The sequence below is a fragment of the Danio rerio genome, chromosome 10 (genome assembly GCF_049306965.1).
Source record: "Danio rerio strain Tuebingen ecotype United States chromosome 10, GRCz12tu, whole genome shotgun sequence".
NCBI classification, from domain to species: domain Eukaryota; kingdom Metazoa; phylum Chordata; class Actinopteri; order Cypriniformes; family Danionidae; genus Danio; species Danio rerio.
In genome coordinates this window covers 47,373,315-47,390,815 of record NC_133185.1, presented here as the reverse complement: position 1 = coordinate 47,390,815, position 17,501 = coordinate 47,373,315, and the positions used below count along the sequence as shown (strand labels likewise).

Genomic DNA, 17,501 nt, shown 5'->3' with positions numbered 1-17,501 from the left:
ATTATTGTTATTATTGTTATTATTATTATTATTATTATTATTGTTGTTGTTGTTGTTGTTGTTGTTGTTGTTGTTGTTGTAACCCAATCCATTGAGTTGTTAAGGTTAACCGAACAATTTGGATTACAAAAGTAACTAATTTGTTGGGTCATTTTGCCAAAAAGTGGATTAACCACTATAAAATAATGAATTATTATTATTGGGTTGCTGTCTCCGCTGGCTCCTAAAGGTGAGAATGACTGCTGAATATCTCAAATATTTGCATCATTTCCTCAAAAATAAAACTGGCAATGAAAACTGAGGTAGAGAAAGTGTTTTTATCTGTATAAATCTGCTATGAAGCGTGTTTGTATCATACAATTAAAAGTGCTGGTGAAGCGGATATAAAAAACACGACACGGAGAGAAAATTTGATTAAAACAACAACATTACTGCATTAGAGCTTAAATAAACTTTATAATGGAAAAACAACATTACGCACACATATTAATACGGCTGTTCTGTGTCATTTTTAACCCAACAGGTTGAGTTATTTAATAAATGACCTAATAAAGGTTAAAAAAATAACCCAGCAAAACACAAAATATTTAACCGAACTGGTTTAATTATTAATAAATAACCCAATAAAGGGTTAAATTACCCAACAAAGCACCAAATATTATTAACTCAACCATTGGGTTAAACAAATACCCCAATGTTTTTTAAACCCTGTGTGTTTTAAAATCTGTAAAAAAAAAAACTCTCTCCGTTACACAGTGTTTAGGAAATATTTGAATAGGATTATTAGCATAATGTAATTACATTTCTAATGCATATACTTTTATAGTTATGACCACTTTTCTTTTCCAACCCACAAGACCTCTCAAAATGTGACTGAAAAAATTATATTAAGAACATGATAATAATATTTAAACTCAAGCATGTGTCAAAAATCCCTTCAGACGCTGAGCTTTAGTCACTTTGATTGAGTCTGGGTGACGTCTGGGTTTGTCAGATTTGGACTGAAAGATAAAATCTGGACTTCTGCAGAGGAACATTTCCCTTTATTCACTGTATTCCCCTATTCACAGACTTCCTTCAGCAGTAACTCACTTATCTGTCTGTCTGCTATGTGTCTTTCTTTCCTGCTGAAGGAAAGTTAATTTCCCATTTTAAGATACTTAAAATAACTTGCATTTCACCTTGCATTTCAGAATCAGAATGAGCTCACCAAGTGTGCGCAAACACACTAGGAAATTTTTTTGTGTTTTTTTTCACAGGATACATGCAGTACATACAGCACAAGAACTCAGAATGACTTTTAATGACCTTTTAATGGCATTTATAGACTGTTTTACATTGGACAAAAGAATCTATTCATTCATTTTTCTTCAGCTTAGTCCCTTTATTGATCAGAGGACACCACAGTGAAATGAACTTATCCAGTTTTACAGAGCGGATTTCATTCCAGCTGCAACCCAGTACTGGGAAACATCTATACACACTCATTCACACACACACACACACTTCAGACAATTTAGTTTCTTTAACTCCCCTACAGCGCATGTGTTTGGACTGTGGGGGAAACCGAAGCACTCAGAGGAAACCCACACCAACACGGGAAGAACATGCAAACTCCTCACAGAAATGCCAACTGGACCAGCTGGGACTCGAACCAGCGACCTTCTTGCTGTGAGATGATCACTGAGCTACTGTGTTGCCTGGTCAAAGAATCAGTTTGTAAAATCAACAGTTGTTTAAAAGCAACAAAGTCACGGGGACATCCGCTGTGTAAAATATATGCTGGATAAGTTGGTGGTTCATTCCGCTGTGGCGACCCCAGGTTAATAAAGGGAGTCATTTATTCATTATGCTGAAATTCAGTGTTTTAGTTTGTTCCTCCCGGCCTGCAGGCGGCAGCGGAGTCTGCAGATCCCCGCAGATGAGCTCCGGCAGCAGCGCAGCCAGCGAGGCACACTGTAACGTGGAAGAGGAGCAATCTCAGAGGTAATCGTCATGTTTTTAGTAAAGTCTAAATTACATTTATTGTTACATGATAGAATACTCATCCTAAACACAAGGCTTTCGGCATCTAAATAGACCCTAATAAGCCGTAATAGTAACCCATTTAAGCCCACCGGCAACTATTTCAGCCGGAGTTTACAGTTGTCATTCTCCCTTTTGTCTATTTTGCTTAATGTTATTTATGTTTTAACACCCGTCAGTATAAACCAGTAAGATTTTTTTTGGCACAAATGGTTTAAATTAATGTTTTTGTTTGTAATGACTGAAAGTGAAACCATTGTCTGATTCTGATGAATGTAAATAAACCTTAAACTCACTCAAGCAAACTAAATAGTGTAGGCTGTAGCGTTCAGTGAATGTTTATGTGTTGTGTTGGCTGTAATTAGAGTCATGTGTGTTTTTCAGAAGTGTATGGCATTGAGAAGCACTGAACAGCTGAGAAAACATGGCTCCAAATAAGAAAAATGGCGTTCCTGACAGGTTTGTGTTCACGGTCTAATTTATAATTATTGTTATTATTTAATATTAAATTCACTTGTTTGTCGGTTTTAGATGGACTGACTATACATCATTGGGTAAACGGATACCTGGTACAAGATTCATCGCCTTTAAAGTTCCCTTAAAACAGGTTTGAACACTTGCTTAAATCCTTGATCTATGGAGGACCAAATCTGCAAACAAAATGTATTGTATATATATGTATTGTATATATATGTATATATATATATGTATATATATATATATATATATATATGTATATATATATATATATATATATATATATATATATATATATATATATATATGTATATATATATATATATATATATATATATATATATATATATATATATATGAGCAATATCACACGAGTAGCAGTGCGATATGGCTGTATATCGGCACTGGTGGGAGGCGTGCGGGCCAAGTGCCTTAAGCCTGGTTTATACTTCTGCGTCAAGTGACCGGCGTGACCCACGACGCATGCAACGCGCGTAGCTGTGCATTTATACTTCTGTGCGCTGTTTCTGTTGGTCTGCATTAACACTTCCAAAACGCTAGTGGACAGTGAGGTGTAAATGTTCCTCTGTGTCGAGTTTCTTCACTGCTGTTTTGCTTTTCCTGAACACTTCCGGGATGTGCAAGTGGCTCAAACTCGCTCATTTTAAAGCAGGAACCAGCGGACGTGCAACAACTTTAACTATGAGGTAAACACAAAACAAAACTTTCCATCCGGAGCTCCTTCACGGGACTCCACACTTGTAAGCAATCGCTCCATCAGGCTCGCACCATTCACGCGGCTCTAGGTCCCGCCCAGACTCGTCAGCGATACCAAGCCAACCAATCACAGAGCTTGCGCTACACGTCGTTGTGACGTGTAGTTACATTTTTTGAGAGGTGCACATCAGCGACGGCCACGGTGAAGGGCTATGCGTCAGCGCCGTAGCTTACGCTGGCGTTTGACGCAGAAGTATAAATCAGCCTTTAGTGCCCCCACCAGTGCCGATATACAGCCATATCGCACTGCTACGAGTGTGATATGCCGTTTATACAACAGTTTGACGACATAATTGTGTATATAATAACAAAATTAAACATGGAGAGTCTCAAAAACCCTTTTGTATGAGGAACTACTTTCTTCCGCGTTGGATTCAAATCATAAGCTGACAGTTAAACAGCTGTTAAAACAGTTAAAAGCATCTTTTGAACTTTAGATCTGTAGTGTCTGCTTTTTGCTGGCTGTATGTGGGCGGAGTAATACACAAAGGGTAAAGAGGCTGTAGGAGTTCTGATATTGCAGAATATCGCACAGCTGTCAGCCAATCAGATTTGAGAACCAGACAGACAGAACTGTTGTGTATATATATATATATATATATATATATATATATATATATATATATAATGTATGAAATGAATTAATTCTGAAATAAGTGGCAGCACGGTGGCTTAGTGGTTAGCACTGTCACCTCACAGCAAGAAGGTCGCTGGGTCAGCTGGTATTTCTGTGAGGAGTTTGCATGTTCTTCCCGTGTTGGTGTGGGTTTCCTTCGGGTGCTCCAGTTTCCCCCCACAGTCCAGGCACATGCGCTATTGGGGAATTCATGAACTAAATTGGTTGTAGTGTATGAGTGTGTGTGAATGGGTGTTTTCCAGTACTGGGTTGCAGCTGGAAGGGCATCCGCTGTGTAAAATAAATGCTAAGAAAACAGAAGAGATGGTATTTGACCCAAAGTATATAGGTGACCATTGTCAAGTGGTTGTACACGACCATTGTATTGCTCAGACCTTTAAGTACTTGGGCATTTACATTGACAGTTCTCTCGTTTACACCACAGATTTGTTTCTATGGAGGTTACGTCTTTTTGAAGTTAACAAGAAGCTTATGATGCTGTTTTATAAAGCCGTTCTTGAAAGCATTGCCAGGTATGGTATCACAGTGTAATTTGGCAGCCTATCTGTACAGCAGGGGTGGCAAACCCTGTTCCTGGAGAGCCACCTTCCTGCAGATTTCAGTTGCTACCCATATCAAACACACCTGAACCAATTAATTAGGACCTGAACACCATGTGATAATTACAGGCAGGTGTGTTTGATATGGGTTGCAACTGAAATCTGCAGAAAGGTGGCTCTCCAGGAACAGGGTTGGCCACCCCTGCTGTACAGTGTAAATCTAAGTTAATACATCTCTTAAGACAGGATGGATAATTGTTGAGCACGATGAATATTTTAATCCTTCATATTCATATGAGAATTGTGTCCTCAATCTGGTGGAAAGGATTCGGAATGATTCAACTCATTTTTTGTTTCCACATTATGATCTGCTTCCCTCTGAGAGTAGATATAGAGTCTCTAAGTGGAGGTTTAAGCGATATAAGAAATCCTTTGTAGCTGTTTCAGTGGTTTTATTTAACAATAATTTATCTTAATTAGCATTATAATTATTGTAACTGCTGTATTTTGTATTGTTTATATTGTTTGTTTTTATGGAATGTCTGCAGCAATATGCTGATGCCCTTAACAAATTCCCTTTCAAGGACAATAAAGTTTTACTACTACTACTACTACTATTGCTGCAATAGTTGGCGGTTCATTCTGCTGTGGCGACCTCTGTAATAGACTAAGCCAAAGGAAAATGAATTCAAATAAATAAACACAAATCAATAGAAAATTAGGTAGAAAAACAAATTAATTGCAGTTTAAAATAATAAAGCATGAATAAAAATACATGCAAAAAATAATAAATAAAGGAAAAAAATATTCATTTAGAATTAAATTTAAATAAAAATCTGTTTTAAGTCAAATATTACTTTAGTTTATATTTCTATTGTTATATGTATGTATATACAGTTGAAATAAAAATTATTATTCCTTTAGATTTACTAAATGATTAAACTTACTTTTTTTAAATATTTCCCAAATGATGTTTAACAGAGCAAGGACATTTTCGCAGTATGTCTGATAATGTTTTTTCTTCTGGAGAAAGTCTTATTGGTTTTATTTCGGCTAGAATAAAAGCAGTTTTAAATTTTTAAAAAGCCATTTTAAGGTCAATATTATTAGCCCCTTTAAGCTAGATATATTTTTATATATGTTTTCGGTAGTCTACAGTACAAACCATATTTAAACAATAACTTGCCTAATTACCCTAACCTGCCTAGTTCACCTAATTAACCTAGTTAAGCCTTTAAATGACACTTTAAGCTGTATAGAAGTGTCTTGAAAAATATCTAGTCAAATATTATTTACTGTCATCATGACAAAGATAAAATAAATCAGTTATTAGAGATGAGTTATTAAAACTATTATGTTTAGAAATGTGTTGAAGAAATCTGCTCTCCGTTAAACAGAAATTGGGGAAAAGATAAACAGGGGGCTAATAATTCAGGGGGGCTAATAATTCTGACTTCAACTGTATATGTGTGAATTTATTAATTTATTTTTGCTGGTTTGGTCATCTATAGCCTAAATCATTGATCTGTTTATATAAACCTCATATAATCTGTAATTTAGTTATCAGTTCTTTCTGTTGTAGTCTTTCAGACGTCATTTATCAGAATCAGATGTCTTTGGCCCGTTTGATCTGGTGCGTTTGTTGGAGAAGGAAAGACAGCAGCTGGGTCTCATCATCGATCTGACCTTCACCACCAGATACTACAGAGCAGAGGTACAATAATCACAGTGTTTACCATCACGATTAATCAATAGATAATCACATGCAACATAAATGCGTCTCCTTCCTGCTGGAGAACCCAGTTTGACGAGGTTAGATTGAAAACCAGTTTGTTGTTTTTTTATTTGTGATTGTCTCTAAATGTGTGCCTGTGTTTGTGTCAGGATTTGCCAGATACGCTGTACTACATGAAGATCTTCACAGCAGGGCATGAAGTGCCAAATGATGCCACCATTCTCAGCTTCAAGAAGGCTGTTAGGCATTTTCTGCGGGACAATGCAAGCAATGGTGAGCTACAGTTTATTAAATTAACAAAAAAATGCAAAAAGATACATTTACATTGCAAAAACACTTGTGTTTGTATGATTTTTTAAAAATGTTCAGTGTTCATACGAGCTTTGGAAATATTTGAAAATGCTTGCATTGTAATCTAGTGGTTTCAGGGTTTTAAAAGTGCTTTGATTTTGGATAAAGTTCTTGAAACTGCTTGGAAAATGTAATTGTGTATGCACGCTCACCGGCCACTTTATTAGGTACACCTGTCCAGCTGCCCATTAATGCACATTTCTAATCAGCCAATCACTTGGCAGCAACTCAGTGCATGTAGACAAATAAGCACTCGTTACAACCGAGGTCTGCAGCAGAGCATCTCTAAACACACACCACGTCCAACCTTGAGGCAGATGGGCTACAGCAGCAAAAAAACCACACCGGGAGCCGCTCCTGTCAGCTAAGAACAGGAAACTGAGGCTACAATTCACACAGGTTCGCCAAAACTGGACAATAGAAGATTGGAGAAACGTTGCCTGCTCTGATGAGTCTCCATTTCTGCTGCCACATTCAGATGGTCGGGTCAGAATTTGCCATCAACAACATGAAAGCATGGATCCATACTGCCTTGTATCATTGGTTCAGCTACTACTATTGCTGCAATAGTTGGCGGTTCATTCTGCTGTGGCGACCTCTGTAATAGACTAAGCCAAAGGAAAATGAAATCAAATAAATAAACACAAATCAATAGAAAATTAGGTAAAAAAAACAAATTAATTGCAGTTTAAAATAATAAAGCATGAATAAAAATACATGCAAAAAATAATAAATGAAGGAAAAAAATATTCATTTAGAATTAAATTTAATTAAAAATCTGTTTTAAATCAAATGTTACTTTAGTTTATATTTCTATTGTTATATGTATGTATATACAGTTGAAATCAAAATTATTATTCCATCAGATTTACTAAATTATTACATTTACTTTTTCAAATATTTCCCAAATGATGATTAGCAGAGCAAGGAAATTTTCACATTATGTCTGATAATGTTTTTTCTTCTGGAGAAAGTCTTATTGGTTTTATTTCGGCTAGAATAAAAGCGGTTTTTAATTTTTTAAAAGCCATTTTAAGGTCAATATTATTAGCCCCTTTAAACTAGATACATTTTTATATATGTTTTCGGTAGTCTACAGTACAAACCATATTTAAACAATAACTTGCCTAATTACCCTAACCTGCCTAGTTCACCTAATTAACCTAGTTAAGCCTTTAAATGACACTTTAAGCTGTATAGAAGTGTCTTGAAAAATATCTAGTCAAATATTATTTACTGTCATCATGACAAAGATAAAATAAATCAGTTATTAGAGATGAGTTATTAAAACTATTATGTTTAGAAATGTGTTGAAGAAATCTGCTCTCCGTTAAACAGAAATTGGGGAAAAGATAAACAGGGGGCTAATAATTCAGGGGGGCTAATAATTCTGACTTCAACTGTATATGTGTGTATTTATTAATTTATTTTTGCTGGTTTGGTCATCTATATCCTAAATCCTTGATCTGTTTATATAAACCTCATATAATCTGTAATTTAGTTATCAGTTCTTTCTGTTGTAGTCTTTCAGACGTCATTTATCAGAATCAGATGTCTTTGGCCCGTTTGATCTGGTGCGTTTGTTGAAGAAGGAAAGACAGCAGCTGGGCTGGTGGTGGTGGTGTAAGGGTGTGGGGGATGTTTTTTGGCACACTTTGGGTTCATTAGTACCAATTGAGCATCATGTCAACGCCACAGCCTACCTGAGTATTATTGCTGACCATGTCCATCCCTTTATGACCACAGTGTCTCCATCTTCTGATGTTATAAAGCGTGAATCCTCTCAGACGGTTTCATGAACAAGACAATGAGTTCACTGTCAAATGGCCTCCACATTCACCAGATCTCAATCCGATTAAGTTAGCTATGCAGAGTTTGTAGTTAGACTAACAGCAATAATAGGTTGTTTTGTTTTGTTCCTCAGATAAGCTGATTGGTGTTCATTGCACACATGGTTTGAACCGCACCGGTTATTTAATATGTCGGTAAGTACGTTTCTTTTCTCATTGTGAAGTGCTGCCGGCTGTATTCGTGATTCATCGACTTTGTCCTTAGATGAACTTGTGCATCCAGCAGTTGTCACTGTTAAATATTGTATCATAGATACCTAATCGATGTCGACGGGATGATGCCGCAAAAAGCAATTAATTGTAAGTATACCTTGTCAGACTTGAGCGTTTGCATGCTTTGTGTATTTTACATCTGAATGCTGTGGTTTATTCCAGTGTTTAATGAATCAAGGGGACACTCGATAGAGAGGCAGAACTATCTTCAAGACCTGACCACGGGGCCCAAGAGAAGGTGAACTCTAAATAAGATGATTCTGATTAATTGCACACGTTTTCATTTTTGGTTTTATACCTTTAAACATTTTGCTCTGTTTTTGCTGGGTTTGGTTAAACCGAGTTAAAGATTGTCTTATTAAGATGAAATTTTGCACCATTTCAGCACTCCTGCCTTCAGGATCTGGAGCACAGGTGTTATGTTACCAATGTGGGAAATATTTTTTTATAATTCATTGATGTTGATCCTTTTTTAGACCTTTGAAAGTCTAATAATCATAAAAAATATTATAGAGAATACTGTGAAAATTTGGAATCATTTGGAAAATTTAAAAAAGAAAAAAAATCACAGTAGGACGAATAATACTGAATTCAACTTAAAGAAATTAATAGTATATCAATGCAAATCGATCATTCATTTTGATAATGTAGGTCCACCAACAACTCATTTAACAGGCATTTTAAAAGCTTTAAATATTAAAACAAATGTATATGTTGTTATGTTGTAAACAGTGGTTCCCAACCTTTTTCTTAGGGCCCACCCCCCCTATATATATATATATATACTGTATGTGTGTTTTTGTGTAATATTAATATATAATATGTATAGGAAATATAAATTAATCAGTTTTAACTTGTCTTGGCCTTCAATAAAACTAAAATTTAGGTAGGCTTTGTCATACTGTTTAATCTTTTTCTTCGCCTCTGAAGAATCACTGCATTTGCGTTTCTCTGCCGATTTTTTACTATTATGTTTTAATTTTAAGCATGTGTTTTTTATATATATATATATATATAATTTGTTACTTATAATATATATTTGGTACTTAAAAATACATATATAATAGTAGGGCTGCTCGATTTTGGGAAAAATCATAATCACGATCATGATTGTAATCACGATTATTCAAAACGATTATCAGTTAAAGTCAAAATTATTTTTTTATATAAATGTTTCCCAAATTATGTTTAACAGAACAAGGAATTTTAACAGTATTTCCTATAATATTTTTTATTCTAGGCTTATTTGTTTTATTTTAGCTAGAATAAAAGCTGGTTTAAATATTTTGAAACCAATTTAAGGTCAATATTATGAGCCCCCTTAAGCAATAAATATTTTTGATTGTCTGCTGAAGAAACTACTGTTATACAATGACTTACCTAATTAACCTAATTAAGCCTTTAAACTGCACTTTAATCTGAATGCTTGTATTTTGAAAAATATCTTGTAAAATATTATGTACTGTCATCATATCAAAGATAAAAGAAGTCAGTAATTAAAAATGAGATATTAAAACTATTATGTTCAGAAATAATTAAAAAAAAAATTATTTCCATAAAACAGAAATTGGGAGGAAAAGGGTAGCTAATATTCAGGAGGGCTAATAATTCTGACTTCAGTTGTATACATACAGTTATTTTCCACCCTGCAAAGGAAATAGAAATAAATACAATACAATAAAAATATGAAACAAACTGTGCTTTAAGCATCTTCACTTTAAGAAAAACACTTTAGCTACAGCAGTCCTTCAGTCAAGACTAGTGAGGGATTTTCTCCTTGTTTGATTAATAATCATAAAAACAGGCGGCAGCAGGAATATTTCTCGCTGTCTCTTTGGTTTTTCTTTCACGTCTTTTGATCCTCAACTCGTTTGTTTATTACACAAATGAGGGTTAATATAAATAACCACTAAACACCGCGTTGACACCTATTTGACCATTAAAGCGCTCACGTTAATGACTTTAGATGTCTGCGCTCTTCTGCTCGTCTCAGTTTGCGAATGAGAGCGAATGCTGACCGGGCGCATGCTTCTGACTGAGTGTGCGTGCTACACACACATAAGCACGCGCTCTTTCACGCTTTTAAGAGCAACACGTGTACAACTGGAAAGGTGGCGGTATATGATGCAAAAATCGTTTATCTCGATTAATGCTTTTTTATAATCGTTTGAAATAGAAAACGGATTTTCGATTAATTGTACAGCCCTATATAATAGTGGAGCATTTTTATGCCTACCTCAACACTTATCCTCTCTCGCGCTCCCCTTGTGAACTCTGGCGCCCCCCTTAGGGGGGCGTGGACCCCAGTTTAAGAACCACTGTTGTAAAAGACTTTAAATTGGAGCAGAAAAGACACTCTGGTACTGCTTTGTTGCATCAGATATGCATGACTTTACTCAGTGGATTGTTCCAGTTTAGGTTCACGATCACTAAATCAGAGTAAAACCAGCTATGATACAGGTTAGCTGTGGATTGTAAATTACCATGACGATTGAGCATTTTCCATCCAATCAAACATCTCTAAGTCTTAAGTCTTAGAGATTATGTGCAGTATGACTGATATGTATTGTATTTATGAAAAAGTAAGAGAATTTGGCTTTAAATGGGATCCACTTTACGAGTATAGAGTAAATATTCACTGAACCCTTCCATTTGAATAAGTGTGTTTTTCTGACTTGTTTGATCTGCAGTAATAATGGGATGGATGAACCCGACCAAGAGCCTGTTCGGGGGCTTGCGAATCTGGCGCTAAACGAGGCTCCTTCTCATCAGCGGGAACAGAATAACTACAATCAGAGATCATATGAGCGGCACAGGGACAACCGGGAGGACTTTTTGTAAGCTTCTTCTATGCCTTTAAGGACTTTGCTGAAGCTCCACCCTAAAGAGAGTGATAGCCCCACCCTGAATGACTGGTAGCTTCACCCTAAAGAGACTGATAGCCCCTCCCTAAAGACTAATACTTCAGCCCTAAAAACTGATACCCCCGCCCTAAAGATTGATAGCCCCCAGCCCTAAAGTCCAATAGCCCTGCCCTTAAGACGATAGTCCCGCCCTAAAGACTGATAACTCCACCCTAAAGACTGCTAACCCCAGCCTAAAGACTGATACTCCAACCTAAACGCACTGATAGCCTTACCCTAAAGACTGATAGCCTCTCCCTAAAGACTGATAGCCTCTCCCTAAAGACTGATAGCTCTGCCCTAAAGACTGATAGCCCCCCCGCCCTAAAGTATGGTAGCCTAAAGACTGATACCCCAGCCCTAAAGACCAATAGCCCCATCCTAAAGATTGATAACCCCACCTAAAAACCGATAACCTCGCTCTAAAGACAGATAACCCCGCCCTAAAGACTGCTCACCCCACCCTAAAGACCGATGGCCCTGCCCTAAAGACTGATAGCCCTGCCCTAAAGACTGATAGCCCACCCTAAAGACTAATAGCCTAAAGACGGATTGCCCCACCCTAAAGATTGTTAGCCACGCCCTAAAAACTGATAGCCTAATGACTTTTAGCCCCGCCCTAAAGACAAATAGTGCAACTTTAAAAACTGATAGCCTCACCCTAAAAACTGATAGCTTAATGACTTTTAGCACCGCTCTAAAGACCGATAGTGCAACCCTAAAAACTGGTAGCCCCAACCTAAAGACTTATAGCCCCACCCTAAAGACTGATAGCCTTGCCTTAAAAACTGATAGCCCCGCTCTCAGACTGATAACCCCACCCTAAAGACTGATATCTCCGCCCTAAAGACTGATAGCCCCACCCTAAAGGACTGATAGCCCTCCTCTCAATGACTGATAGCCCCACCCTGAAGACAGATATCTCCGCCCTAAAGACTGATAGCCCCACCTTAAAGACTGATAGCCCCACTCTAAAGGACTGAAAACCCCGCTGTCAATGATTGATAGCCCCACCCTGAAGACAGATATCTCCGCCCTAAAGACTGATAGCCCCACCTTAAAGACTGATAGCCCCACTCTAAAGGACTGAAAGCCCTGCTGTTAATGACTGATAGCCCCACCCTGAAGACAGATATCTCCGCCCTAAAGACTGATAGCTCTGCCCTAAAGACTGATAGCCCCACTCTAAAGGACTGAAAGCCCCGCTGTCAATGACTGATAGCCCCACCCTGAAGACTGATAGCTCCACCCTAAAGGCATTCCAGTGTCATTTTAAAAGGGGAGGGAAGGCTATGATATTTGAGAGATTATGAAGGCAAATTAATTTATACACAAAATTGAAGCTCACAATAATTATTATATTATTCGTTTATAACAAGCACTACTATATACACATACAAATAGGAAGGCCTTCTAGCCAACTTTGAAGATAGGATTAAAAACGAGTGAGTGTGCTGTTGTGTGTGCTGTGCTAAAAAGCATACCACCCCTAATCATAAGCATTTTGCGTTATGAAAGGTCTTCCTCACACGTTCTTCTTTTCTCCTCAGCCCGTTTCACCAGAGAAACAGCATGCCTCGGTTTGGGCCTCCAGAACATCAGTCTTTCCGTCCGCCGCCGTTTACTCATCCACCACCAGAAAGAAGATCTTATTATCCCAACCAGAGCCTCAGTGGATTTCACTGCAGTCCTTCAAACCAGTATCCGCCTCCGTTTCCCTCTTACAGGTTTGGAGAACCGTACCATCACCCATATTTACCTGCGCCAGAGCCCACAAGACCTCCAGGATCTCACCGCAAACATCGGCATCGATATAGGAAAGACAAAACACATCGCTGAAAAGGCAGAAAATGAAGCTGGTGTCTAAAAGAGTTGTGGTTTATTGAGCTCTGCTAGCTGATAACACTTTCTTTTATATTAGGTCATTTTATGCAGCAAATACATACATTAGATTCAAAAAGATAAACTACTTGGTTAAAATGAGCTGAAACAACACACTATTTATAGTTTTGTTTTGTTTTTGGGACAACTTAATTGTTTTAATTTGTAAAGAGTAACACTTTACGCTGGAATTAATGCTGGGTTCCACACAATCCCATCATGTTTTCCAGACACAAGCCTAGTTAACTCTAGTTTTTACACATTTAAGTCGATTGAACATTAAAAAATTAAGTTGTCCCCCTAAAAAAACTTATTTTAAATAAGTAGTTTAAACAAGTAGCCATATTTTGTGTAGAATAATGGTCCATTAGTTAACTTTTAATGTATTTACTAACATTAACTTGGTATAAATGATCTTGTAAAGCATTTGTTAATCATAGTTTAACAATTATTAATGAATTATTGACATCAAAATTCATGCTTGTTCTCATTAGTTAATGCACCAATGTGAGTTGACATGATCTAAAGTTATTTAACTTGACGTTAACAAAAGGTAAACAAATGTATTACTAATTGTTTGTTCCTGTTCGTAAATACATTAACTAGTAGATCATTATTTTAAAGTGTTACCCGAACTTAATTGATTTGTGTTGGGATGACGTGAATTGTGTGGAACCCAGCATTTATTTTACACTAAAATATATATATATATATATTCCTGCATGTTCAAACTACTAATTTAAAATGAGCTTAAACAACACAATTATGGAGATTTATTTTGGCGAGGAAACTTATTTTTTTTTATGTTCAATCCACTTAAATTTGTTATGTTGCTTTTAATGGATTTGTGTTTGGACTAGTGTTGTCATGATACTGGAATTCGGTACCAAGCGATACTGAAGTTTTAAAAACGTGCATTTCCCGCTAATATTTGAGCACTGTTAAGCACATTCCTAAACAGCGCTGATTCACCATTGTGTTCTCGTGCTCAACAGTAATGACTGTGATTGGCCGTGAAGCTCATCAGTTCATCGAACTCACTGCCACAGATACAGGGACACTGGAGCATTTTAAAGCAGCGATTCATCAGCGGATCGCTCATATGTCAGCTTATAGACAAACCAGCTGATTGACATTACTTTAAAATGCAAATCAGCACTTTTTAGGAATGTGCTCAAATGTTAGCAGGAAATGGAGGTTTATAAAACTTTTGTATGGATCGGTATCGAATTTCAGTATCGTGACTACACTAGTTGGGACAACATGAATGTATTAGTGTTGTCACAATACTGGAATACGATACCAAGCGATACTGAAGTTTTAAAAACCTCCATTTTCCGCTAATGTTTGAGCGCTGTTTGGACGTTCTTAAACAGCGCTGATTGGCCATTGTGTTCACATGCTCAACAGTAATAACTGTGATTGGCCCCAAAGGTCATCAGTTCATCAAACTCACTGCTGTTTTTCTGAGTGTAGCCACAGATACAGGGACACTGGAGCATTTTAAAGCAGCGATTTATCAGCGGATCGTTTGCAAATCAGCTTATAGTCAAACCAGCAGATCGACGTTACTTTAAAATGCAAATCAGCACTGTTTAGGAACGTGCTTAAATGTTAGCAGGCAATGAAGGTTTTTAAAACTTCTGTATGGATCGGTATTGAATTCCAGTATCGTGACTACACTAGTTGGGACAACATGAATGTATTAGTGTTGTCACAATACTGGAATTCGATGCCAAGTAATACTGAAGTTTTAAAAACATCCATTTCCCGCTAGTGTTTGAGCGCTGTTGGGACGTTCTTAAACAGCGCTTATTTGCCATTGTGTTCTCGTGCTCAACAGAAATGACTGTGATTGGCCGTTCACCGAACTCACCTCTGTTTACTGAGTGTAACCACAGATACAGGGGCACTGTCGCATTTTAAAACAGCGATTCATCAGCGGATCGCTCGTATGTCAGCTTATGGACAAACTGTTTAAGAACACGCTCAACAGTGCTCATGTTATCAGGAAATGGAGGTTTTTAAAACTTCAGTATCGATTGATAATGAATTCCAGTATCATGATTACACTAGTTATGACAACTTGAATGTAGTAGTGTGGTCATGATACCTCAATTCTATACCAATCGATACTGAACGTCTATTTCCCGCTAACATTTAAGTGCTGTTGAGCACGTTCTTAAACATCAGTAATAACTGTGATTGGCTGTGAATGTCATCAGTTCACCGAATTCACCGCTGTTTACTGAGTGTAGCCACAAATACAGGAACACTGGAGCATTTTAATGCCACGAAGATCAGCTGGTTTGTCTACAAGCTGACATACAAGTGATCCGCGGATGAATCAAGGCTTTAAATTGCTCCAGTGTACCTGTATCTTTGGTCACACTGTAAACAGCGGTGAGTTCGGTGAACTGATGACCTTCAAAGCCAATCACAGTCATTTCCCTTGAGCATGTGAACACAATGGCCAATCAGCGCTGTTGAAGATCGCGCTCTAATGTTAGCAGGAAATGGACATTTTTAAATTTTCAGTATGGATTGGTACTGAATTCAAGTATCGTGACAACACTAAATTGCGTTGTGTGGAACCCAGCTAACTTACTCGTTCTATGCCCAATACACTTAAACAATTAAGTTTTAACTTAGACTATTTATGTAGGGACAACATGAAGGAACTTTGTGGACCCCAGCATTTATTTACAGTATCTAAATGCGCTAACACTTTACAATAATAGTTTATTAAATGGTATATTTAACAAACAATGAACATTACATTTATTACATTGATTATTTATGTTTGTTAACAATAATATAGTTGTTTGTGATCGCTGACAGTGCGTTAACTATAAAATATTGTTCTTGTTAACTCAAAGTTCATTAATTATTGTTAACAAACATGACTTTAGATTTTAATGATGCATTAGTAAATGATTAATAAATGCTGTATTGTTCTTGTTAGTAAATACATGAACTAATGAAAGCTTATTGTAAAGTGTGGCCATAAATGCTGCAGATCTGTTGTCATTTGTATTCAAGCTCTCAGAGGTAGACAGTGAATTTTTATTAAGTGTTAAAGGGCTTGTTTTTATTAATTCTGTTTTTATTTTGTGAGCTGATTTGGCCTTTAGCTTAACTTGAGCAGGCTGAAACTGGAAATTGCGCAGCCGTTTTAAATTTGAAGGAATTATTAAACTCCATTGCAAGTGCAATTACAGGTTTTGTTTTATTGTATTTTGTACACCTAATTATAAATCAGCTGAGATACTCGAGCTGATGCGTGTTTTATTAATTTAGCGTGGTGGTCAGATGTTCCCGGATTGAGATGAAATTAAAGGTTTATATTCAATTCAATTTTTCCAATCATTTTGTTTCTCTGGCGCTTTTACAATGTAGATTTTGTCAAAGCAGCTTCACATAGAAGTTGTAGTAGATTGAAGCTGTGTCTGTTCAGTTTGCAGAGTTGAAGTTCAGTGTGGTTTATTTTCACTGCTGAGAGGCCAAACACTGAAGAGCAAATCCATCGATGCGCAGCTGCACGAGTCCCAAACCAAGCAAGCCAGTGCCAACAGTGGAACAAACTTTACCAATTGACGAAAGTGAAGGAAAAAACCTCGAGAGAAACCAGGCTCAGTTGGGCACGACCATTTCTCCTCTGGCCAAACTTCTTGTGCAGAGCTGCAGACTAGGCGTTGGAGGCTTGAGAAAGCTGGAGGTCCGTCGTGGAGAAGTTGCAGGTGTGATAAGGTCACCAGCGGGTGTTCAGGCTGGCCCACGGAATCAATGGCTAGACACTCGTCTGTCACTGGGGTCTTTCAGGAATCGGTCTCGCGCTCTCCACTCCTTCATGACCTCCACAGCAGCTGCTCAGGATACGGCCTGGTCCAGGATTATGGAGACCACTACAAGTCCTCCATGGTTGGCATCATCTCTTCACAGGGCTTGGATCACATCAATGGTGCTGCACAATCTCTAGAGGCCTCAGGATGAGTATCCCCAGGTGGAAATGAAAAACAAAGAAAACAATCAGAGTAGCTGCTGCTTTTTTTTTTTTTTTTTTTTTTTTTTTGGTTATTTAAACTTTTTTTTTTTCACTTTTTATATTTATTA

General features: G+C 37.2%; 1 protein-coding gene across 1 annotated transcript; it reads left to right on the top strand.

Annotated features, from left to right (window-relative positions):
- The first annotated feature begins 1,905 nt into the window (after positions 1-1,905).
- dusp11 (dual specificity phosphatase 11 (RNA/RNP complex 1-interacting)) lies at positions 1,906-16,745 on the top strand. Its single transcript, NM_001328370.1, is given in 10 exon segments — positions 1,906-1,986; positions 2,410-2,484; positions 2,557-2,632; positions 6,038-6,169; positions 6,340-6,463; positions 8,466-8,526; positions 8,645-8,691; positions 8,767-8,842; positions 11,295-11,441; positions 13,058-16,745. Coding segments are annotated over 9 exon segments (987 nt in total). The 5' UTR covers positions 1,906-1,986; positions 2,410-2,449; the 3' UTR covers positions 13,347-16,745.
- The last annotated feature ends 756 nt before the right edge of the window (positions 16,746-17,501 follow it).